Below are 24,159 nucleotides of genomic sequence, written 5' to 3' on the forward strand. Positions count from 1 at the left end.
CACTGACACCCTGCATTAAATTTAATATTATCAGCTGATCCTTATTAGTGAAAATATTCCCATTGTATTATGAAATAGTGCACCTATGTTTTTTATATGTTATAAGATGAAAATGTTACAATAACCCCTGGTCTCCCCTAATGATAATATGCTGATGCTAGTTAAATGCTAGTAACTTATTAACAAATATCTGATGAAGCTGACAAGTATAAATACTGGCTGATGAAGATAAGTTAGTAAGTTAAGTAAACAATTAGATCTGAGGCTCATTGTCGGCTCACTATTTGGCAAGCAACAGGTCACTGGTAATGCTTTATAAAGTCCTAACAACCTAATTAATACCTTAATGATAAAACTAAAAAAAAAACATTTATAAGGGTAGTCTTATTGTTAAAGTGGCACGATACACTGTAAAAAAAAATAAAAATAAAAATAAATAAATAAAAATAAACAAACTTTTCAAGCAAAACTTGATATCAATCCAGTTGCTCTTGAAGAAAACATGTTCAATGAGCTTAAGATGTAAAGTTGAACCAACATTTCTTCAGTCATACTGATGAACATTACAAACAAATTTGATTTTCTTGCTACATTTTTTTTTTTTTTTGAAAGGCCAGTCCTTCATTTCACAGCTCAACTCACAGCTGCAGCTGATTTCAGTGAATTTATTAAATTTAATGTGTAAGAGAAAATACTAACTGTCATCATGGTTCACAGTGATTTTGTTATTGTGAAAACAAGCAACCACGACTTATATGAAACTGTATGAGAGGCACCCAGTTTTCGTCATGTTTTCTTCAAACTATATAAAAAAAGAAGGATCTCATGAGAATCTTAACTCTCAAACAATGCATGCTGGGAAGTCTGCTGATCATGTTTTTTTTTTGGAAACTTACATTAACAAGTTGATTGAACTTCAGCTGCAGCACATTTACTCAACTTATCATTTGAAGTAAAAAGATTTCAACTTAAAAGAACTCGTTTATATGTTTCTGAAATAAATACTGTACATTTTAAGTTTAGATCATTTGAATTTTAAAAAGTTGTACATGTAAGTTAAATTAATGAGAATAGATTACACTAAAGTATGAAGGATTTTTTTCTCAGTGCATATGAGTTAATATTTCTAATAATTTAAGCTGCTTTGTAAAGAGATTGATAAACTCTGGGCTGCTGTAGGTTGGGTATATTTGCAGTGATTAAACACACACAAATATCTATAAGAAACGTCAGTCCCAGCGCGTGCACCAGGCATCACTTTACGTCATAAAATGGGAGTACCAGTGGCTCCATCCAGAGGGTCCCACTGGCTCCCTCCCTCCTCCTCCCCCTCCCTGCGTCACCGGGAGGAGAGGGAGGCCAAGAAAAAAAGTTTGGAGTCAGGGTTGACATTCAAAATGCACACTTCACTCAAGATCAGTCTGCTTCACCAAACTAATACTTAAATCCAGTAAATATTACCAGGAAGGAGAGAGAGTTTGTTGACGTCTTTTTTGTTGCCTCCATATGTCAGATTAATACTTTTGGGAGTTCTTCTTGGCAATGTTTCCCAGCCCCAGCAGCACGTCCACTCCCTTCTCCGTAAAGGATATATTAAACTTGGAGCACAGTCATGACGTTATGGTGTCTTCCCTGGACGTCTCTTCCTCTCGTATGGACTCTTCCTCCTCCTCCTCCTCCTCCTCCTCCTGCATGCTGGCCCGCCTGAAGCAGGAGCCTCTCCGGGACATGTCGTCCGCCGCCTCGCTGTTTGGGGAGGACCTCCACGACTCCAGAGCCGGACAGAGAGGCAATGCGCTCAGCTTCGCCACGACCTTTTATGGGAAATCCCTCATGGAGATGGAGATAGTAAAAGACGTAAAACCAGACGCGTTTGAGGGGAAACGGAGAAAAGGTGAGGTGATGAGAGGACGGGGTTTTATTTTGAAGGCCTGTGCAAACTTAGGCCCACAGGCTCATGTTGTTTGATTTGTGCAAAACGCAACAGATGCTTCAAAAACCACGGAAACAAAATAAAAATAATACACTTTAAAACTGAATACAGTCTTTGGAACTTGATTTTTAAAATTTAAACAAATCTAAAAGTTGAGTTGATGCTAAGCATTTTCCTGTTGGCCTGCTATAGATGTATAAAGATGTATGAAATGTAGGGAAATGTAAGAAAATCAGTCCCAAGATTACAAAAGTTGCACTGGCAAACAACAGTGATCAGACGAAGTTATTCAATTATGTGTCAAATGTGTGTAAATTAATTTCACTTCCCATTTTTAAGTTGGAACAACTTAAGTAAGTGCAACAAAATGTAAAAAATTTAAGTAAACATAAATTTACTGTACTGGTATTTGGTGGAATCAATTATTCTTTTCTCATTAACCTAACATAAATACACAAGTTTTATTAGTTCAAATTTCACCTAAATTTTTTAGTATTTATTTACTTTCTAAACTTTAGTTCTTTTAAGAGGAATCCTTTTCACTTGAAATGATGAGTTCAATGAATCAAGAGTTCAGTCAACTCATTAATTAAATGTAAAAGGAAATCAAATCTTTAATGTTCTGTTGTTCACCTTAATATCTTAACCTTATTAAAAATGTTTTCTGAAGTACAACTGAATTAATATCAAGTATATTTGACCATAAAAGTTCATGTTTTGAACCCTTACATTACATCAACTTGTCGTTTCAAATTCAGCCAACTTAAATTTTGAAGGCAACAGACACAAACTTATTAAGTTGAAACAAATTTTTTTTAACCATGTATGAAATAAACATGACTTAAGATTAACAGCTATATTTACTTACCTTTATCAAGGCAACCAATTTTCTGAACTTTTTAAAGTAATAACAACTTGTCAGATTGTAGCGTGCAGGTGTCTTATCCAAAACTGACACTGAATGCATCATGGGTAACCAAGTAAATTGGATCACCAACCTTGTCAGAATTAGAACAAAAAAAATCATACTGTTGAATATTATATATACAATAATATATATATATATATTAAAAAAGGCTATATTGTTGCTGTTGACAGTAGTAAAAATAACTGATCTAATGAGGAACTCTGAGAATAAATACCAATAAAGTCTGTTAAGAAGTAACACACACACACACACACACACACACACACACACACACACACACACACAGGCCTTTAATATTTTTTGTCTTTATGTCTGGCGTAATCAGAGGAGTTCAGTCCTCCGGTCGAGCCTCTGGTGGACATCAAACCCGAGGACCCGGACCGACCGAAGCCCCGGAGGCGCAGGAAGCCGCGGGTCCTCTTCTCCCAGGCGCAGGTGTACGAGCTGGAGCGCCGCTTCAAGCAGCAGAGGTACCTGTCCGCCCCGGAGAGAGACCACCTGGCCGGGGTGCTCAAACTCACCCCGACCCAAGTGAAGATCTGGTTCCAGAACCGGAGGTACAAGTGCAAGCGGCAGCGGCAGGACCAGAGCCTGGAGATGGTGTCCCTGCCGCCGCCCAGGAGGGTGTCGGTGCCCGTGCTGGTGCGGGATGGGAAGCCCTGTCTGGCGGCGGACGCGGCCACCTACAACCCCTCCTACAGCATGAGTCACATCAACCATTTCACTTATAACAACTACCCAGCCTTCAGTAACTACACCAGCCCGGGCTGCAACACGAACTATGCGTGTAATTACCCGGCAGCCACCGTGCAAACTATGCAGGGAGCCAATAGCAGCGGGAACTACATGAACTTTGGGGTGGGGGAGCTGAATAATGTCCAGAACACCTTCTCCTCCAGTAACGGGGTGTCCTCGTTACATGGCATTAGGACATGGTGAACAAAAATATCAAAAATTCGTGTTACTCTTGGATTGTTTTCTGACTGCATGCATTTTTAAATGTGCCAAGACGATGCGAAGTTTGCGTAACTTCCCTAAAATTTAATAACTAACTTTTTTTCCCGTTTAGTTTTCCGCACCAGTTTGTCTGAATAACCTACAAGTTGTATTTATTTTCGTGACGTTAGCGCACAGACAGGAGATTTGAGCGAATAATAACAATAAAAAAAGTAATTAGACAAAAAGAAAACCACTTCTTTAAATGATATTTCAATTTCAAATTTGTCCAAGCATTTTCTGTTTTTCACAGAAAAAAATTTTCTTTTTTTTATACTACACCATATGGTCAAATATTTTAACAATAACCTACAAACCCTATAAAAACAGACAGTGGGCAGCTATGAAAAACATCTTAATTATTATAATTTAGGCCATGAACAATGATTAATTATATACACACTATATTATTATTATTATCATTATTAGTTAAAATAGTTAGGCTGAAACTTTATTGTAACCACACTGAGGAAAATTGTCAGTTAGACAATATTAAAAAACAGTTAATTGTCCATGATGTGTAAAGTCTTCAGCTTGAGCACAGTCAACATAGATTAAAAATTAAACATAAGTAAAAACAAACCGACAAACCTGTTGCATTTAGGCCTGATAAACTACTACTATTTAATTGAAATTTGTTAAAGTTGTTTAAAGTAATAACTGGCTCTGGTTTGGCTCTTGCTGTCAATTCATAAATCCTTAAAAGATATATTCAGAAATAGACAACACTGGAAATATAATAAGTCTACTGTACATAATATGTAATGGTGAACTATAATTATGATAATATACTGGATAATCCATGTCTAATGGTTGAACTGGTTATACAGGAGATCCACATAAAGGATGCCGACATCTGTACAACCTTCACATGGTTTGTGTCTGGTTAAAATGTTCAAGTGGCTATTAGGAGGCTTCCTTCAATATGCTTAAACAAGGTTAAAAGGTTGCTCAAAGTTTACACATTTTACAACCCGCTGTCAGACACATGTACACTCCACACGCATGTTTAAAGTTGTTGGGACAAAGACGGCAGTGAGCCATGACCTTGACCTGTGTTAAGTTTTTTTTTTTGTTTTGTTTTTTTAAATCAGGATCTGCTGATTTAATCAGGAAATGTTACTTTTAATTCTACAGAAGTACAAACATTTGATTTTTATTAATTGTATTCTGTGTGCGAGTATTTTCTATATACAGTTTGTCAAAAGCCGTGCTGAAAGTGGACAGTTTCTCTGTAAATATGAGGACGGATTCAAGACGTTACCTGATCCAAAATATTTATCTATTTCTGGACAGTATATTTGATCATTAAAGACTCCTTTTTTCGAAAAGTTGTCAAAGTCATTACTGTGTTTTATTTGAGAATCTGAACTGGTCTCAGATAAATAACTGGCAGCAGTGGAAACTACTATATGAACGCGGCGTTGGAGAGTCTGTGTGGTTCCTGTGTTTACTCCATCAGCCCCCTGAGACCCCAGTCCACTTGTCCAGATACAAACCCGAACACTTGATTGACACTATCGCGGTGCTAAATGCAAGAATAGTCCAATTTGCTTGACAGAGAGCCAGAGTCCTTGTCTAAGTGTGCAGTTATATGAACAGGAGAGGAACTGGCTCTGCCCAACCGCCTCCACTTTACATGAGTAAGAGCTGCTTAGGCATCTCTCAGGTCTCTCCACACATACTGCTCTGCTGTCTTTTACCTCATTCTAAACTACACGCCTCCACAAACACATGTCTGAGAAACGTCAGGCCAGAGGACTTTATTGATAATCAATACTGACAAACATTTACATTATATTAAAACAAAATGGCAATGCAATGCCAGGCAATTGCAGAAAGGGTAGCAAGGTCATGTAGCTCCTCTGGCCACCCTCTCCTGCGAGGTGTTGAAAAGGCAACGTCAGATAACAGCGCCACACGAACCTAAAAATATCCCCCCTCGCCCTCCACCCACACTGGAAAAGGGGAGAGGGAAACAGGTCGGAATAATCTGCTTTTCCGGGTCTTATCTGAAGAAAGGCAGGGATGCATGCTGCTCTATCTCTGCCAGTGTGATCGCTGCCACTGCTTTTCTGAGCTTTTCTGCTCCGCTGCAGACCGGAGCCCAAGCGAACACGGGCAGAGATGGAGGGAAGTGTGCGACACTCTTTCTCTGAGGAAAGTTTTTTTTTTAATATCTTGGTGTGCATGCTGACTGAATAAACCATTAGAAAGTGCACACATACAAGTAGGAGCACAGTTCTGATTATCCACCTAGTGAGACACAAACTGAGTGACTGCAGTTCAGTTTGAATCGTGTCAAAGTTAAAAGCCATTTCAGTACTGTGTTGCCAAAAAAGCATTAAGTCATTATAATGCTGCAATAAATTATACCTTACAGTAATTATACAGTACATCGTTATAAATAAAAATGACACAAAATGTGTATAGATCATTTGCACAGTGAATTTAAGATCATCAGGTCATGGTTCAAACACCAGTTAGTGAGGAATACATGAAGGAGTCGCCTTCCTGTTACACAGGCATATTTATTTTAAAAGTCCTAATGTTGCTCCCAAAATATTAGGGATGAACTATTTTGAAAAATATTAAATTGTGATTATTTTGACTGATATTACAATTACAACATGATTTATAATAGAGGGAATGATACTTTTGCATCGTTATCCTTATTTTCAAAGAAAAACATTAAAATGATTATCACGTGATTTTATTTGCAGGGATCTATAATATGGGTGTCATGATTCTCGAAATGTATGATTCAATTTGACCATCAAGGTCAAAACTAAATTAGTTTCTTTGATTTAAGTATACATATATACATACATATACATATATACATATTTTATAGCACTGATGGTTATTCTATTTTTAATCGACTCTTGATTTTTAAAGATGAACAGATAATTGGTTTTATGTGTTGACAACCTTACTTCATCTATGTTTTCAAATTCAAATATTAATAATTTGTGATATTAGAAGGAATATTATTTTTGCATCATAATTCTCATTTTGGTTGGAAAACGTATTACAATGATTATGATGTGATTTATGAGGGGATCTGTACCAAACAAAGATGTTTTCTTCAGTCTGCAGAATAGGATGTGTGGGCCAGAACATCTCTGCAGCACAACAATGTTCGATTTAAAATAGTATTTTGACACACGCTTCACCTTTAACAAATACTGCATTTCCTAGGATTTGAAAATTGCAGTATAGTCAGTTTGTCAATTTTGATAAAATTTCAATTAATTGTTCAGTCTTACACAATATGCATCCTTAATATTGTGACATTTAATACTACCCTGGAATAATACAAATATAAATGCTACTATAATGTTGTTTTAATGGCGTGCGTGCCAGCAAAAGCTTGTTGACCTGACATGAAAAGTGCACTTGTTTTGCGATTATGAGATCTGACTTAAATTTCCCTCGAACCTACTGTGTGTCACATAAACAGAAAAAAAAGTTTTACTACTGTCAGCACTCTCAGAAACGTCTGAAGCAAACAGAGCCACTGTTTCAGGTGTCTGGGAAATACTTTCTGTACTCTAAGAATCAAAAAAAAAAAAACGTACCGGATATCTGTCACAGGAATGTAGGAGAAAAAAAAAAAGGATTAATACGGGTTGTACCTCTTCTCTCACAACTGATTTGATTAAAAGCAATGCACAGCATTACTGTCACACAGAATAACTAAAGATGAACGTCTTGACACATTTTGTTCCACCAACACGTCTTTTCCACAAGAATTAACTCTTCCCTTTGTCTGATGAAGCAAAACCTTGTCAATAAATTAAACACTGCATGGATCTATGAGGTGTGTTGGGTTATCTTCCCCTCTGTGGACAATATTTCACTCTCAGCAGAGTGAACAGTCCACATTCCTCTGAGCAGACGCTGTGTGCGTAATATGACACACAGCATTCGGAGTTGTTTAAAATCATTTGACCGTGGAAAGCAGTGCATGTGGATAATGAGAGCTCCTCGAAAGGTACCTCGTCTACAGGAAGGGGAACAGTCTCTTCTTAAGGATGTAGAGGACTGTGGCGAGGAAGAGCGCGAGCGCCAGGAAGATGAGCAGTTTATCAGTGAGCTCCCTGCGGTTGTACTTGGTGATGAGTTTCCTCCCGAGCTGGATGGTCCCCGTCATGGTCTTGAATTCGTCGTTGGTCTCTTGGACTGTCCTCGAGGAGGTTGCTTGAAACGGAAGAAAAGAAGAGAAGTTCAACAAAACCAAGTGGTATAAGAAAAGATAATTATACAACAAATAGTTCTGACCAAGCAATCTGATTGGTCACTGAGACATTTAGATGACAGTTCACCAAGCTCATCACTAAAAAAAAAATTACTCTGCCCAGAAGGGGAAATATTTTTGAGACGAGATATTTCTTGCAGCTGTTAAAGTCACACTTATAGAATAATTAAATCGACTGGATGGATAGATGGATAGATGGATGGATGGATGGATGCTGCAGACTGTCCTGCTATTACAGGCGTGTGTCTCTTCTGTGTGCAGCGGCCGGCACAAATATAGATGGAAACAGAACATTTCACTTGATTAAAAACAGGTTGTGAATTTTTAAAAATGATTAAATCTATCTTCGTTCAAGAAGTTGGCTGCTGACTCAACAGGGAGTTGAAATCGTCTGTGTTACTGGTTGTTACTAAGGGTCAAAGTTCATGGTTCTACTGATGTGACTGATTGTTTTCCAGTTATTAGTAGGGTTAAGTATCATTGGGATTTTAACAAGTCCGATTCCAGTTCTGCTTATTGATTTGGGCTCTTAACGATTCTTGATTCCAGTTTTTTGTGTGGACGGGTCAAACTAGGTCACATGCTTGATTACTTTAACTGGAAACTATTTAACTAACTAAACTATTTCAATAACTAATTTTTCGTACAAAAACATTTCATGGCTCCAGCTTCACAAACGGAAAAAATGTGTGCTTTATCTTTTAATTACTTAAATAACTTTAATACTGATACCAGAGCTCTTTTTTCTTTAGTATTATCATCATTATAATTATAATTATTATTTTGGTATTATGTCTGTGGTCACATCAGGCTGAAAACTGAACTTCAGTTTAATTTTGAAAAGTTCTGTGTCGGTTGATGTTGATGGACTGTTTTTAACATGAATTTGTTACTCTGTGTTTGCAATCTGTTTGTTCACATAAAAGTGGTCTATGTTGGTAATTAGCATATTTCTGAGAGCTTTTATTTACTGTTTGTTTTCTTTTTTACAAGGCTGAAATATTAATATATCAATCAGTCAATCAGAAATGTGTCAGTTTGAGCTGGTTTAGATACTTTTTACCATGAGTACCACCATGAGTGACGGGTCTAATACATTTTATCACTCCAGCTGGAGTTTGCAAAAATTAGTAAAGCTCATTATTCCCTGCGCATTCTTGAAAATAATGACAAGACATATCGTGATAATAAATGCTATAATGCAAAAGAGTAACTTAAGATAACTGGAGCGAACACAGGCATGAGTGAAATCAGTGTAGAAATTGATGAACAGCAAAGTGTTTACTTTGAGAGCAAATTACCCCACAGTATGAACACATTTTGATTATATCTTTAATTTTGTTGGCGACCGTTGTAAATCTCAACATGACACTGGAGGTTGAGCGCTTTGGTCCTGACAGCATCAATGTTGTTAACGGTAAAGCACACGTGTGTAAGAGTGCTTTAATTAAGAACTTTGCAGTCTCTCTCATTGGGTTGTGTTTCCTTCACTAACCGAGTGTCGTCATGGTCTCCTCGCTCTGCTGGACCTGCTGTGCCATCATCCGGCTGATGCTCATCAGATTCTCTGTGATGTCAGAAGTTGTCTGAGCCAGGCCCTCTTTGGTCTTCTTCCTGAGAGACAAACACAAAACAAGAGACAAAAACAATATAAATGTCCAAGTGCCCATTTATAAAAGGACAAGAAGGATTTCAACACTGTATTTTTCTAGTTACAACATCTAGAAGATTTAGTATGTTGTTTTCCCAGACATAAAGCTGGACCTTGTCTATATGCCTCTCCTTTACGCGAGTGTTTCTCTAACAGGTGTAACACATTCGAAGCTCACCTCTGTCTCACAGCACTGTCTGCTCCATTAAGAAGTGCCTGCTTCTCCATGTTGTCTATGGACAGTTTGCTGGCCAGGTTAGCTTTCCTCCAAACCGTCTGGTTACTGTACAAACAGACATAAATAAAAAAATGTTATAAAGGTAGATATTATGCGAGTTAAAGTAAGCGATTTCACCTGCTTCTCCCATGACCACAAAAATGTAACAAAACACACAACAGGTCACATCTGTAAAGTTGGGGAATGGTAAAATTTTAAAATCTAAAACATTACCTCAGCATCTGTTTTCTGTGCCCTTCCACCTGACTGACCATAGCTTGCTTGTCTGACTCTTTGTCCTGCTCCAGAGCCATCTGCTCTAAATCCTGTCAAAGAAACAAAACAGCACACGTTTTCTGAGACATCTATGATCATAAAGTCAGTGGTTGATGTACAGCCTATGATGAGGTTCTGACACATTCACAAAAAGCGTTTCTTACCTGAATCCGCAATCTGAGATTGTGGAAACTCTTTTTCACTTCTGCGTTCAACTCAGTCAGCTTGCTCTGAGGGCCTGTGCACTCAGTAATATCCTGGTGAGACATCAACACAAGGATGAGACAGACACGTCTCCCACATTAATTAGGTGAAGTTAGTGGTAACCACATGTGGCTCTCATTTGTGAGACCGTAGGTGTTCTGACAGTTTAGGCTGTTCTGTCAGGATTAACGACCACTGGAGCTCACTGTGAGTAAGACGTGCACCATTCTGTCAGATGGGAATAAAATGTGCCAAAAATAAGGGAACTACAGGCCTGCAATGACTATTTTCACTAGATATTAATCTGTCAAATATTCTTAATTATTATCAATTATCAACTGATTGTTTGTCATCTACACAAAGTCAAAAACTAGTGACATATACTGATCACTTGTTCCCACAGTAAAAAGAAGCCTTCAGATTTCTTACGTGTCTGACCAACACTTCAAAAACGAAAGGGACTGAATATTAAGCAATCAGTAATGTAACTCATAACTTCAGCTGTTTAAGTAAGTGGTAAAAACTGTAAATAAGTATATCTAAGGAATAACTGATTACAATTTTCAAATAACTAATAATAAAATTAAAAATAAAAAAAAACAAACAAACTCAGCCTTAAGACAAAATCCTCTCGAATTGGGGATCAGTGGTCTTATGTGCCTCTATTGCTGGGGTGACATGAAAAAGTTTGGGACCCCTGCTTTGTATTACATCATTTTCATACAGAACAAAACTTTTAAATGTGTTGTCATTTAAATACATTGTCATTGTTTGACTAACTGAATGAGAAATATGGTCAAAACTTGAGGAACTAATTAAAAATCTTTTTTTTAATCATGTAAAAAAAACATTACCACTGTGAATATATTTTGATCAAGATGGTTTAGGAGGTCTTTGACGACTCTGGAAATACTTCCACAACTGTGTTAAATGTGTTTAAGGACCTTTTTGATTTTCTTGTTTGTTTGTTTGAGTTTTAAAAACTGATGTTTAAGTCTGATTACAAAAAACAAAACAAAACAAACAAACAAAAACGGATATGTGGAATAAACAACATTTGAACTTTCAAACCAGATCTTTTTTCACAGCAGCCATTTTTACATTAAATAGTAAACACAGGTGACACCAACGATACTAATTAAGGTCAAACAGGGTGCTGCTTGTGCATGTTGGCTCTCTGTAAGGCTCAGCTGCACTAAATGGAAGAGGACCTTAATTGGTATAATTGAAAACACCTGTGCTTATCCTGTTTCATATCAATATGGCCGCCGAGAGATCATCAGCTGTTAATTTTCTGTAATTAATTTCAGCAGTGATTCCATTAAAAAAAACATCAGCTGAAACTGTAATATTACAAACACACTCAAAAACAATGTGAAGGGGGAAAAACTAATTAATGGGAATATTCTTTATTGAGGATTATTTCATTTAAAGTGCAGTAATCCAACTGGAAATTAGTTTTTCTTTACCTGAACGAGCTAACGTTATCTTTCTATGATAATAATACTGCAGTCCCGTTTTCCTGCTCTTTAAGTGGAAGTTTTGATTTTCCACCTCATATAATCTGTCGGTAAACACGTCTGGCGGCAGACTTTGACATAAAAAGACACGTTAAAGCAGTTTGGCGGCACTGGTAGAGGAAGTTAATGTCGTGAGAGCGGCTCCGGCTCTGACTGTCGGTAAACCGGCTGACTGACCGCAGCTGCACACAGTTCAGTCACATGTAGCATAAATGCTAATAACACGATTCACCTCGGTGACAACCTCAAACACCAACGTGTCGTAACACAGCACCAAATAATCTTACCAAATAAATATTCGCACCTGGATGAGAGCTTTGATTTCCAAGTCATATTTGAGTATTTCTTGTTCGCATATTCGGACGTGGACATCCGACGACGCCATGTTGCCAACGTAGTCGGCTCAAGCTACGGCAAGCCGGAAGTCTATTTTGACCTGTGACTACCGGCTTTGGTCATAAAACCAAAGTGATATATATATATATATATTTTTTTAATTGATTTATAGTAAAAATGACTAATTGTTATATATATATATATATATAACTACATAAAATATAAATGTATTAATAAATATATAGTAAGCTAAAAACGGAAATATGTTTAGACAAAATGCACCTAAATTAACAAACATAATCTATATACTTTGTTTTGTAGGCACCTGGATTGTTTCAACTTTATAACAGCCTTTTATATTCGGTTAAGTAATTACAATTTATCATGAAAATAACTACAATTACACTTTTTACTCAGAAAATTAATTCATTCCATTTTTCACGAAAGCCATGAGCTCATAAATTAGGCAAAAGAAAACACAAAAGCAGTGGACCAATGGAGTTGATTATTAATTTATTAATAAGAACTATTGAACAGATTTACATCCATCATTAACATTACCAGACAGAGAGGCATCACGTCAAACACACCAGGCATCAACCATTTAAGGCAAAGTCATTCATATTAACAACAGCAATAAACACAATATACATAATATATAAACCGAACAACACCATGTCAAGGTTGCTTTAATTTAAGTAAAGCACATTCAGTGAGATCTCTCAGAGGTCCTTTGGGAATCATTCTTGTGTAAGGCACCTGTGTGGGCATCGCTCAATAATAATCACAGAGGGGTCTGAGTTTAAGGCGATTCAGGGGGAATGATCACTTCAATGGAGTGAACAGCAGACGTCCATTGGTTTGCAGCAGTCTCGGGTCTTCTCCTGCTGAGAGAAATAAATTAACACAGCTTTAAAGAAAACCAAGCCATGCAAGAAAATACATCATCTATAGGTTTACATATAAGCCCAGTCTCTAAAAGCTGCATAACAGTATGTATGTAGGTCAAACACTTTGCTCTTTCAGAGGAAGATGTTTACCTGCATGGTCAGGAGTCCTGGAGGGGTAAACTAAGGCCAGTGATACTGCAGGTACCAGATGGTGTCAGTGGACAGAGCAGGCCCAAAAAGTGGGTTGAGCTGGGCCAGAATTGCTATCAACCAGCTGATGGATAGAAACAGAAAGGGTATTAAGATCACACATGTCAAAAGAGAATTAGTCACATCCTTCAAAGCAGGTCTTTTCCAGTTGTTCAGATTTTTCTACACAGCATTAAACTGCAGGGACTTTGGGATATGACTTCACTTGGCTGCAACAGTAGTTTGCCTCCATCTGACATGTAACATGACACCACATGCACACTTGCACCTAATGTGAATATAAATAATTTATTTTCAAGACAGAAATACTATATACATAACAGTACTAACTCCAATGACAAGCTTTGTTTTACTGTGAAAGTAATGCACAGAAATTAATATGGAGTAAAGGAGGGGAAACAACTGAGAACCAGCAACATCAATCAACCCCCCCAGTCTCAGCTATACAGATAAATGGCCACTTCTGGAAATGAGGTGTTTCATTATTGATAACGTGTAATATTTGGCAGCAATTAAAGATCATTTTCATCATCAATGGCTGGCATATTCAAATGTTTTGCTTCGTCTGACAGATCAAAACCCAAGGATATTCAGTTTCTTATCACATTAAACAAAGAAAAGTAACATGTCAAGCAAGGGAATGTTTGGGATTTTTGCTTGACATATTGCTTAAAGGGACAGCTCACCCCAGTATCAAAAATACATGTTTTACCTCTGGCCTGTAGTGCTTTTTATCCATCTAGATTGTTTAGGTGGGAGTTGCAGAGTTTTGGAGAAATCAGCCATAGAGATGTCTGCCTTCTCTCAAATACAATGACAACTGGCACTCTGCTCGTGGTGCTAAAAGCACCCAAAAATACATTTGAAAAATTCAACAGTAATGTGTCTTTCCAGAAATCATGACCTGGTTACTCCTTGTTTGACCTTGTTGTGAGCAGTTTCCTGTGGGAACTACTCTCTTTCTATGGCACAAATCTGCTAGAACTACTATTTTTCTGCAGTAGAATCAAACTGATCTACTTTCTTTCCACTAGAAAGTTTACAAGCTCGCAATCTAGATGGATAAATAGCAAGTAAGAGGAAAAATATGTAGTTTTGACTTGGGGTTAAGCAGTCCCTTTAAATAATTAATCAATTATCAAAATAGACACCACACAATTTCCTCTTAATGGATTAGGGCTGCAATTAACAAGTATTTTCATTGTCAAATATTTTCCTGATCAATCGATTAGTTGTTTGGTCGATAAAATGTCAGTTGTGACATGTTGATCAATACTTCCCAGAACCCAAGTGATGCCCACCAACCCAAAGACATTTAGTTTACAGTCATAGATGAGTAAGAAAACATGACATATTCACATTTCAGGAAATGGAATTTTGACTTTTTTCCCTTGTAAAATTACTCATTCTGTTTAACTGGACGTTCATTTAATAGTTGACAACTGATCAATTAATTGTTACAGCTCTACAATGAATTAATCAGCTATTAATTCTATAGACCTGATTCTGACCTTCCATTATTTTGATTATGTGCTATTAGTGCACATCATCAATGGTGCACAAGCATGATAGGCTTAAAAAAAAGATTACACAATGTTACAGGAGAAGACCTATTAAGATTTCCAAGATAATACTTACAACAGGTAGCAGCAAACTGCAGTTAACACCAGCATTGTGACTATCACTCTGTGGGAATATGAGAAAATATTTAAAAGTCGTATTCATTTAATCTCATGACAGCAGACACGGTTTTAAAGAACATTACAGGCCATTAACATCACTTGATCTCGTGATGCGAGTGACAAACAGCAGAATACGGGAAGTTGCATTAGACTTATTTTCCAGAGATGAAGTATATTTATCTTTTGAGTTTGGTATCTAAATATAAACAAATACATTGTAGAAATTTATTGAAGTAAAATCTTAACAATCCCAGCATCATTAATAGAAAGTTTGCTGCGACTCAAATTAGCTTCAGTTAGCTAACCATAACTTTTACTTACTAGCAAATAACGTTTAAAATTCTGAAACTGTTAAAGTAACGTTGAAAAACTTATTTCAAAATCATCACTAATTTACTTTATACACTGTACACAGGCCTATACTTGTATCAAATGAGAGTCACGGGACAGTATACAATAAAAACTTAAATTTCCTAAGCTAACTAGCTTTCTAGCCGAGTGAAAGCTAAAGAGAGCTAACAAACTTACCCTCTGTTTGGTCCTTTGGGGATGAACCAGGGCACTACTCCTCCAATAATACCCCAAAACAGGGTCATCACAGACGTGGCGATCACAAAACTTAGTTCCGCCATGGTGGACTTTTGTTTTAAACGAATAATGTATCAGAAGAACAAACTCCAGACTTGAGAAACTTCAGTTGAGTCCAGCTGCCAGACAACAACCCGCAGGACGACAGAGAAAAGTCAGCACGCGTCACATGACCAGTAACCAGCCAGGGAGGAACTGAAGTGTGTGTGTGTGTGTGTGTGTGTGGCCGTGTCTATAAGAGAACCCTTGATATGCGAAACTCTCGCGAGGTTTGTAGGCGTTGTTGCTTCAGGGCGCACGTTGTAAAAATATTTATGTTCTATGACGTGGCAGCGCTGTGATTAAGTGTGAGTTAATGAACAAGATTTATTAGGAGAGAAAAAGATCATGGGTTTGGATTAAACTATCACTCTCGCGAGATCTTCCGTGGGTCTGGGGTTCCCTTCTAAACGCGACCCTATTAAGTTCCATTAATTTGTAAAACACATATCTGGTTAAAGTTTGAACCTCCTGAAAAGATACAACACAGATTGATTTGACCTTTTTTCCTGTAAATTTGCACACCATTTTCTGTATTATTACAGTTTAACAGTTTAGTGAAACTACCTTGTAAAATACCAAGAGTATGATCATTTTGGGGGGATAAATATCATGAGCTGTTTAAGCAAATATATGACTTTACAGACAGGCTCTGTAAGTTATGTCACTTAGAGAAATTTCATTTGGAAATGTTTGTGAAGCAGTATTTTATATTTAGGACTGCAGAAAAATAAAAGAGGCATACACTTGAACTGGTCTTCCTGTGATGAATATTAAACAGTTTTACACCATATTCTGGCCCTGCACTGGAAGTGACTCCACAGAGGAGATCTGCAGGCAGAAGAAATTCTGACAAGACCTTTGAAGATTTGTCACTGGTCATATTTTTAGATTTAATACTACAGTGTGAAAGTGTGTTGTTAAAACAAAACAAAACAAAACAAGAAAAGACAGATAAATCAAAGTCGACGATGATATTAGCAACTTTTTAGATTAAGAAATATAAATTTAACAATAACAATTTTATTGTGTTGTTTTCCTGAAGGATGTTGAGCAATATGTGAAACTACCTTTATTTTTAACAATAAAATGGGCTATTAAGACACTTGATATGTGTAATAGTGGTTTTGTCTTGTGATATATCCCTAGATCTTTTGTAATTGTTTTAACTGTTTAATGCCCCCCTCGATTCTTGTTAAGTATTTTATTCCAGACTTCCTACAATTGGGAATATTCAGACTATGGTAAAAAAGTGACCCCTGTTGCTCATTTTGTATAATTACAAAGTTATCAGTACAGTTCAAGCAACAGCCGTCTCCTGTTGTGATACAGAATGGTGCAAAACACTGATTTAATTCTTCTGGAACTTCTTTCCCCTTTAATGCACGTGTAGCGTTGAAATTAAACTAATCCTTATCAAAGTTGGGTTTTCTGGTGCTCATTTTAGTGTCAGATCATAAAAATAAAACATTCAGCCTGCAATTTCCTTGTATGCCATGTTCTGACAGATTTCTACCAAGTTCACAATGTCAGTGAAATTCTGTTATTTCACATGCTCTTTTCAAAATTTTTAATCTACATCAGAATAATTCAGATAGAATTAAATTTCATAACCACCAGATTTGATCCTGACCCTCCTACAAACTTGGGATACAGATATGACAATCCAATGAGATGATCATTAGTCAGATGATCATCAAATGTTGTTTTGGGGTATTTCAAAATTCCAGGGTGGAAATTAGGATAATTTTGATGACAAAAATTAGGATTATCCTGATCTCACTGGAAGAGTGGATTCAGCATGGATTCAAGGAGGATGCAGAGACATGTAGGGCTCTTGACATTCTCTGATCTTTTTATCTTTCATTTCTTGAATAGTAAAGTAACACAGATAATGACAAAACAATATCACTTCAAAATTTAACAATGAATGAATATATCAATATCTTCAGTTAGAACACCAAAAAAAACTCAAAACTGTTGTGTAAATATGGCTGGGTGCAAAAAAATAATAATATTATTAATAATCTCACATTTCTTCCTCCAAAAGTGCAGCATGCAACATAAGTCTTACCTGCATCACGCTCCGTAATATTCCTGAAGGTTCCTCACTGCAGCAGAGGCCAAAAGTAGGAGACACCAACAGCACTGCAGCCAGATGGACCAGCTGAACACACTACAAAAAATTATTATATTCAAGGTATTTTGATCAATAAAAACAGTTATATACTGACAAAACACTTTTTAGCAAGACCTTAAATTAATAATTATAACACACCTTCCAACATTTTCATGTCTGTGTTACTGAAATGTTACTTTGACCAACAGACGGAGGCCTATCAAAAAACTGCAAATCTAGATTCTGTGATTCTGATCTTGAGGTATCTGGATCAGAATGATCATACCTGAAAATTCTTTGAAGAGCCTGGGCAAAACCTGCAAGATCCATTTCATCTGGGATAGTAAAAAAAAAATTCTGATCTAGATTAAAAGTTTTGAAATACTCTTGTCATGGTCCAAAGTAATGTTTAACGCAGATGTGAAAATGCTTGGAGGTGCATTATTATTAAGGAAATGTCTGCTGGTAAAAACACAAACATTGTTCTGTCAGACTACTGGTTTTGTTAATCAAAAAACGCTGCTAGTCATTAGTCCGGTTCACCTACTTCGGGCTTCCACCTCAGTGAGGAACCTTGCATCCTTTAGTGATATTATGAAGCATGACGCATTTGAAAATTATGTTGCACATAGCACTTCTTTAAGACAAAATGTTTAATTCTTGTTTTTGCACCTACCCATTTAAGGATGTTTTTGGTGAAAGTATTTGTTTAATATGGAATGGATGTTTTGACCTGACTTTTACTACTTTAATCTGCAAGAAATAAAAGAATGTTTAAATACATCTCTTGAGCCCTACGCATCTCTGCATCCACCTAGAATCTACACTGAATCCACCCCTCCGGCAGGATCAGGGTAGTCCTGATTTTTAGCATCAAAACTATCCTTATTTACACTTTCGATTTTGAAATACTTAAAACAGCATTTGATCTGGATTCAAGGCAGGACTGGATTGCCGAATCTGTATCCCAGATCACATATCCTGGTATTGAATTACACAAATTTGAGATTTAATTCCATCATGACAATCCTGATTTAGTTTAAAAGCTTTGAAATGCTGCCCCCTCATATCTTCCCAGGTTAGTTTGACATTTTTATAACCTATTCTTTAAGGATCCAAATGACAGGAATCAAAGCTGCAGGAACCCCCCCAACACATCTGTATGTACATATACTGCACATACCACATAGAAGCATGAATTTTATCAGTATCCAAAAACTGGTTTCTCTGGAGGTCAAACGTCTGCCAGGAAAAAAATCAGAAATAAACAAACTACTTAAAATAATGTATGCATTTTTGAAACAGAACAGATGCAAAGGGAAAAAAAATCACACCTCCACAACCAAAACATGACAGACAAAGTGTGGTCCATTTATACAGTTTATTGATAGCAAAAGATCATTTTCACTCCTGCATCTTCTCAATGGTCTCCTCCTTGTATTTGCCCTTCTCCTTTCCATCAGCGCGAGACTTGGCCTTGCGCTCCAGGATCTTCTTGCGGTCCTTGTCCAGCTTTAGCCTGGTGATGACCACCTGCAACAGAACATGTGGGGTATCAATATCCATGTTACAGTCAACTGACAACTACTGAACATAAACATGCAGGACATCGTCCCCACCGGTCAGCGAAAACAAAACAACTGATCACTGAATGTAAAGGTGGGGGACATCTGCTGCATCACAGTCAGTAAATAAAACAAGTGACCACTGAATACAAACATGACCCAAACAAGATTCACAGAGCACTAATGTTCTCCAGCTACTTGAATTTGATCGTGAGAGGGACAAACTGGAGAACTAGCAGGGTTGTTGTGGTGGGTTGAACAATAAGATTGTCACAGGCAATTGTCCACCTCCATCTTTTTCAGAGCAGGTTGTCATATAGGAAAAGTACAGGTGTTAATAAGAACAATGTAATCTCCAATCTGTTCAAGTGTTCCACTGAGGTTATGACAGTAAGCCAACATGCATGGTACTATGAGCCTGAAACTGAAGCAGCTATATGGAATGGCATTTAATTTACATCCGTTTTTCCTGTTGTGACATGTCAAAAATACATTCTGCAATAAATACTACCCATGTATAAAAACTTCAGTACTGTATATTGAGATTTTAGGCTAATTGTGTGACTCAGTTCTATGATTATGGGGCTGCATTTTAAAATGTATTTTTTGGGGGGGCCTTTTTGCCTTTATTCTTTGGGACAGGTGAAGACCGACAATCCACTGACAAGGATGCATTGGCTGTTTACATTCATTTTCACACAACTGTTCTGACCAAAGACACTTAAGTGACGCTTAAGGTTGGTAGAACTGTGTTTTTATTTGTTTCCTATCCATGATATATTTTATATACCATCCTGTTAACTTGAACCTGTCTCAAGATTTCTCTTGCATGTTTAACAGGTCTTATTTTAGTGAGAACTACATTTCACAAAAACATTTTTAGAAACCCATTTAATGCATCATCTTTCCAACTGGACAATTTAATTTGCATTACATCGCTGTTAAGATCCACATTGCACTTTCCTATTTCTTCTTGCCTTCAATTTTTTTTGTTCTTTTCATAATATTACGTCTCTGCACACCTGAATGTGTGACAAGTACATCAGAGAAGGTACAACTTGAAAACAGTGAAAATAACTCCCACATGCTGTCTCGCTTAATGCTGAAAAGTTTATTTGATTACAAGAAGAAGTTGTAATAAAACATTTCAGCAGTAAGCAGGACCATAGCTGCATTTACATGGACCCCAACTAACCGGACTTACAGTCCAACCAGAATTAAAGTGCCTCATGTAAACACCAATTGCACAAGACTGATCCAATTGTGTCTCATCAGAATGAATTTTCAATCTGAGAGGGGTGGAGGGGTACTTTTGATAATCAGATTAAAAGTAATAACAACATGTAAAACACTTAATCCAATAGTTTCTGGCTCTTTAGTCTCTGGCTTGAAATAAATATACTTTCTGTGCATGTCTGCCCCATGTAGGGGTAGGTGACATCATGAACGAGTTTCATAGAATGAGAGAAACATGGTGGTCAGTAGTGGCTACAACTTTTCCGTTAGAACCCTTAAAAAGATTTAAAGACGCCAATATTGTTCTGAGAATATGATGTAGGTCAATCTTGAAAATTACCAGGTGGATCCACTTCTGTTTAATAGCATCTGGCAAACCCTAACCACTTCCTCTGTTATATATCTGGTAGATTAGATGCTTCACAGCAGGCAGAACCAGGACATGTCAAAGAGGTTACATTTTGATTAATGCTTTTGGGCATATAAACACGAGTTTAATTGAATCACTTGACTGTCCATGTAAACAGTTAAGTTGGAATGTATAATCAGAAGGATTTCAATCGGACTCAAGTAATACTGTCTTATGTAAACATCACTAGTGTTTGGGAGTTCTTATATTCCAGGTATTCCTCAAAAAAATTAAGTGCATATTTATTGTTAGAAACAAATACAATGTACCATTTTATGGTTTCTGGGAGCTTTAGAGCCACAAAAGCTGCCTCACATATAACTTACGAATATGTTGAAAAAAATGTCAGTACTTCTCAACAGAATCTGGTCCAACACAAACAACATTAACTACAGCCTCAAAGATCGCCATAATACTCAATCAACATCTGACAAATTTACCAAAAAAACTGAAATATATTTGGATGTATTTTACCTGGTCTAGACTAAGGCTACACAATTCAAATGTTATCAAAATGTGGCCAAGTGCAAGATCCAAATTGCAGAAGCTGCAATTCTGACAAGGACAAGTTTGCCAAAACATCATTATAATGAAGTACTGTAGTGCTGTAGAGATGCCCTGGCCTACAAATCTTGCTCTCCAGATGTAAGAAAACATATTTGGTACAGAGGATGACTTTAAGTGTCAGTGAAAATGAAAATTAGGCTGGAAAAATCTAACTGTAAATCATATAGTGATATTTGTCAAAACAAAAATGCAGTTTTTTAATTATGCATATTGTGCAGCCCTAGTATACAGAGGTAAAACATTTTCAATCCAATTTTGAACAAGTCAGCCTAGTGAAGTGCTGCTCGGCTTATCCCACCTTGACTAAGAGTGATTGCAAAGTCAGCCACTCAGCTTCTAAGTCAAGTTTTATTCCAGGAATAAAATGAGAAGGAGCAATAGTGTAGTTCTATTCATAGAGCAATGATGTTTATGCCTTAAAACTGAACAACAGTTTGAGCGACAACCATGTTTTCACATCTATTACATGCCTAAAGTAACAAAAACATCAAGCATGTGCCTTGACAGGTCCATATTCAGCTCAACATAGATTTTAAACCACCAACTTTCCCAAAGTGATCTACAGTGTTGAAACTTTCACTTTTACACTGCTGTTTCATCAAAGCAAACACACCACTTTGAGGATTAACACAACTGTGTCTCACCTTGCTGGGGTGGATGCCGACATGGACTGTGGTTCCGTTGGCCTTCTCTCTCTGCACACGCTCGATGTAGATGACGTACTTCTTTCTGTAGACCTGCACCACTTTGCCAATCTGCTGGCCTTTGTAGTGTCCACGGACAACCTGTTTGTAAACACCAGAAGCAAGTTAAACAAATGCAGCTTCCACTTCTTAAGACAATCATGACTACCTTTAGCAATCCAGACTACTATACCTGAACTTCGTCATCTTTGCGGATGGGCATGGACCTCACGTTGTATTTCTGGCGGAGCTCCTTGGACAGGGGGGAAGACATGATCTTCCTCCTGATGTGTGAGGGGGCATTGAAGTGCCTCTTGCGGTTCTTGCGACGGGAGGATGTTACAAATGGGTTCAGCTTCATGATGCTGTGAGCAAACAAAATATTCACATTATTCACATGCTGCAGTTACTGGACATTACTCTCTTAAGTGCTGCAAGGTGATTCCTGCAAGCACTTAAGAGTTCAAAAGACGCTAGACAAGTTAGCATATGAATGCTAGCATACTCTCGAAATGTCAGCATCAGGTTGAAATGCTTCACATTTCAATTTGTCTGTCCGCCACCTCCACTGAAAAACAAACTAACGTCACATTGCAGCTACTTGAAACAATTACGTTTACAGCATTAAAACAGCAGCTAACTGCCTGTAGCAGGTCTACAAAGTTGTATGCTAAGCTAGCAAAAAGACGCTACTGCGTTAGCATAATATCACATACAGACTGGAACGACTGTCTTTCTGCGCCAATATTAACTCAGTGATACCGTCGAAAACGCAACAAACTGAAATGAAAATACATCAACTATAGAGGAGGGCGAATATTAATCGCTAGCACCAGCGAACAGGCACCTTCAGTAACCAACATGCGGATACCGACAGACCTAGCGGGGTGACCAAATACTGACAGGTTTTTAATCGGTAATCTATCTTTAACATTGGTTCAATATTGGCCGTCTTTTGATGGTGACGATGTTCACAACGTGTTTACACAGTTATATGGATACATAGTGATATTAAAGGGAGGATGGATGGTGATAACTTTGGTGAAATTAGCTGCCAGGAATTCTTACCCTGCCGTTTGCTCCTCTATGGCCGGCGGAAAAGAGGCTCACATAGTACTTCCGCTTGCATTAGTTCACACTCAAGTCTCGCGAGATGTCACGGGAAGATGGTAAAAAACACAAATAAACATTTAATACAGCAAACATATAACACGGAGACTTAAAATTAGTCATATGAGCATTTGACTATTGATAAGTACAGTATTAATTGTGAAATTGGACGTGTGGGACTTTTTAAAAAAGCTTTCCGTTCATTTTTACTCCCTTTTTAATGGGCATTACCACAAATCAAAATTCATATTAACTTTACGAGTCTTATTTAATAAAAACTAAATATATCTTGACTGTTTTTTCTTACTGGTTTCATTTTTGCGACGTAGTACCTCCTGTTTGCTGTCTATAGGAAATATTGACACAGTTTCTGGTTCATTAATATAAATGTTACGGGTCTTTTTTAAACAAATAAATAATAATTAAAAAAAACATTAAATTAAATTAAATTAAATTAAATTAAATTAAATTAAATTAAATTTTAAAAACTCTGGCTTTCTCTCCGCTTTCATTTTTGCGACGTTTTAACTCTCGTTTGCTGTCGATATTAAATATTGCCACAAGATGGCGCCAGACCCAATTAATCAATAACGTGGTCAGCTGTTGGAAACAAGTTTTGTCTATGATTCATCAAGTTTTGGCCTATGTTCACCACACACTGTGCTGTTGTAGTCTCAGTGTCACGTATGATGCAGAAAAACACTAATTATGTTATGAAAACACAAATAAAACAGCAGAA

At 37.1% G+C, this 24,159-nt stretch overlaps 4 protein-coding genes across 5 annotated transcripts; 1 reads left to right on the plus strand and 3 right to left on the minus strand.

Moving 5' to 3' along the window:
• Positions 1-1,131: 1,131 nt before the first annotated feature.
• nkx2-5 (NK2 homeobox 5) lies at positions 1,132-4,007 on the plus strand. Its single transcript, XM_084718339.1, has 2 exons — positions 1,132-1,894; positions 3,187-4,007. The coding sequence occupies exons 1-2, from the start codon at positions 1,543-1,545 to the stop codon at positions 3,798-3,800; spliced, it is 966 nt and encodes a 321-aa protein (XP_084574465.1). The 5' UTR covers positions 1,132-1,542; the 3' UTR covers positions 3,801-4,007.
• Positions 4,008-6,826: 2,819 nt separating this feature from the next.
• LOC146326386 (vesicle transport protein SEC20-like) lies at positions 6,827-10,553 on the minus strand. Its single transcript, XM_084718632.1, has 5 exons — positions 10,427-10,553; positions 10,221-10,312; positions 9,948-10,052; positions 9,614-9,732; positions 6,827-8,060 (listed from the first exon to the last, which is right to left on the minus strand). Exons 1-5 carry the CDS (start codon positions 10,529-10,531, stop codon positions 7,864-7,866), a joined length of 618 nt encoding a protein of 205 aa, XP_084574758.1. The 5' UTR covers positions 10,532-10,553; the 3' UTR covers positions 6,827-7,863.
• Positions 10,554-12,809: 2,256 nt separating this feature from the next.
• On the minus strand, positions 12,810-15,847 carry atp6v0e1 (ATPase H+ transporting V0 subunit e1). Of its 2 annotated transcripts, none has more exons than XM_084718634.1 (4): positions 15,633-15,847; positions 15,061-15,108; positions 13,363-13,486; positions 12,810-13,206 (listed from the first exon to the last, which is right to left on the minus strand). In XM_084718634.1, exons 1-3 carry the CDS (start codon positions 15,734-15,736, stop codon positions 13,393-13,395), a joined length of 246 nt encoding a protein of 81 aa, XP_084574760.1. In that variant the 5' UTR covers positions 15,737-15,847; the 3' UTR covers positions 12,810-13,206; positions 13,363-13,392. The 2 variants fall into 2 exon arrangements, with proteins under 2 accessions (XP_084574760.1, XP_084574759.1); XM_084718633.1 differs by having other exon boundaries at positions 12,810-13,209.
• Positions 15,848-19,217: 3,370 nt separating this feature from the next.
• rpl26 (ribosomal protein L26) lies at positions 19,218-23,536 on the minus strand. The gene is made up of 4 exons (XM_084718636.1): positions 23,379-23,536; positions 22,504-22,675; positions 22,272-22,412; positions 19,218-19,383 (listed from the first exon to the last, which is right to left on the minus strand). Exons 2-4 carry the CDS (start codon positions 22,669-22,671, stop codon positions 19,255-19,257), a joined length of 438 nt encoding a protein of 145 aa, XP_084574762.1. The 5' UTR covers positions 22,672-22,675; positions 23,379-23,536; the 3' UTR covers positions 19,218-19,254.
• Between the last annotated feature and the right edge of the window lie 623 nt (positions 23,537-24,159).

The sequence above is a fragment of the Lutjanus erythropterus genome, chromosome 5 (assembly GCF_056507025.1).
Source record: "Lutjanus erythropterus isolate fLutEry1 chromosome 5, fLutEry1.hap2, whole genome shotgun sequence".
Lineage (NCBI taxonomy): Eukaryota > Metazoa > Chordata > Actinopteri > Lutjaniformes > Lutjanidae > Lutjanus > Lutjanus erythropterus.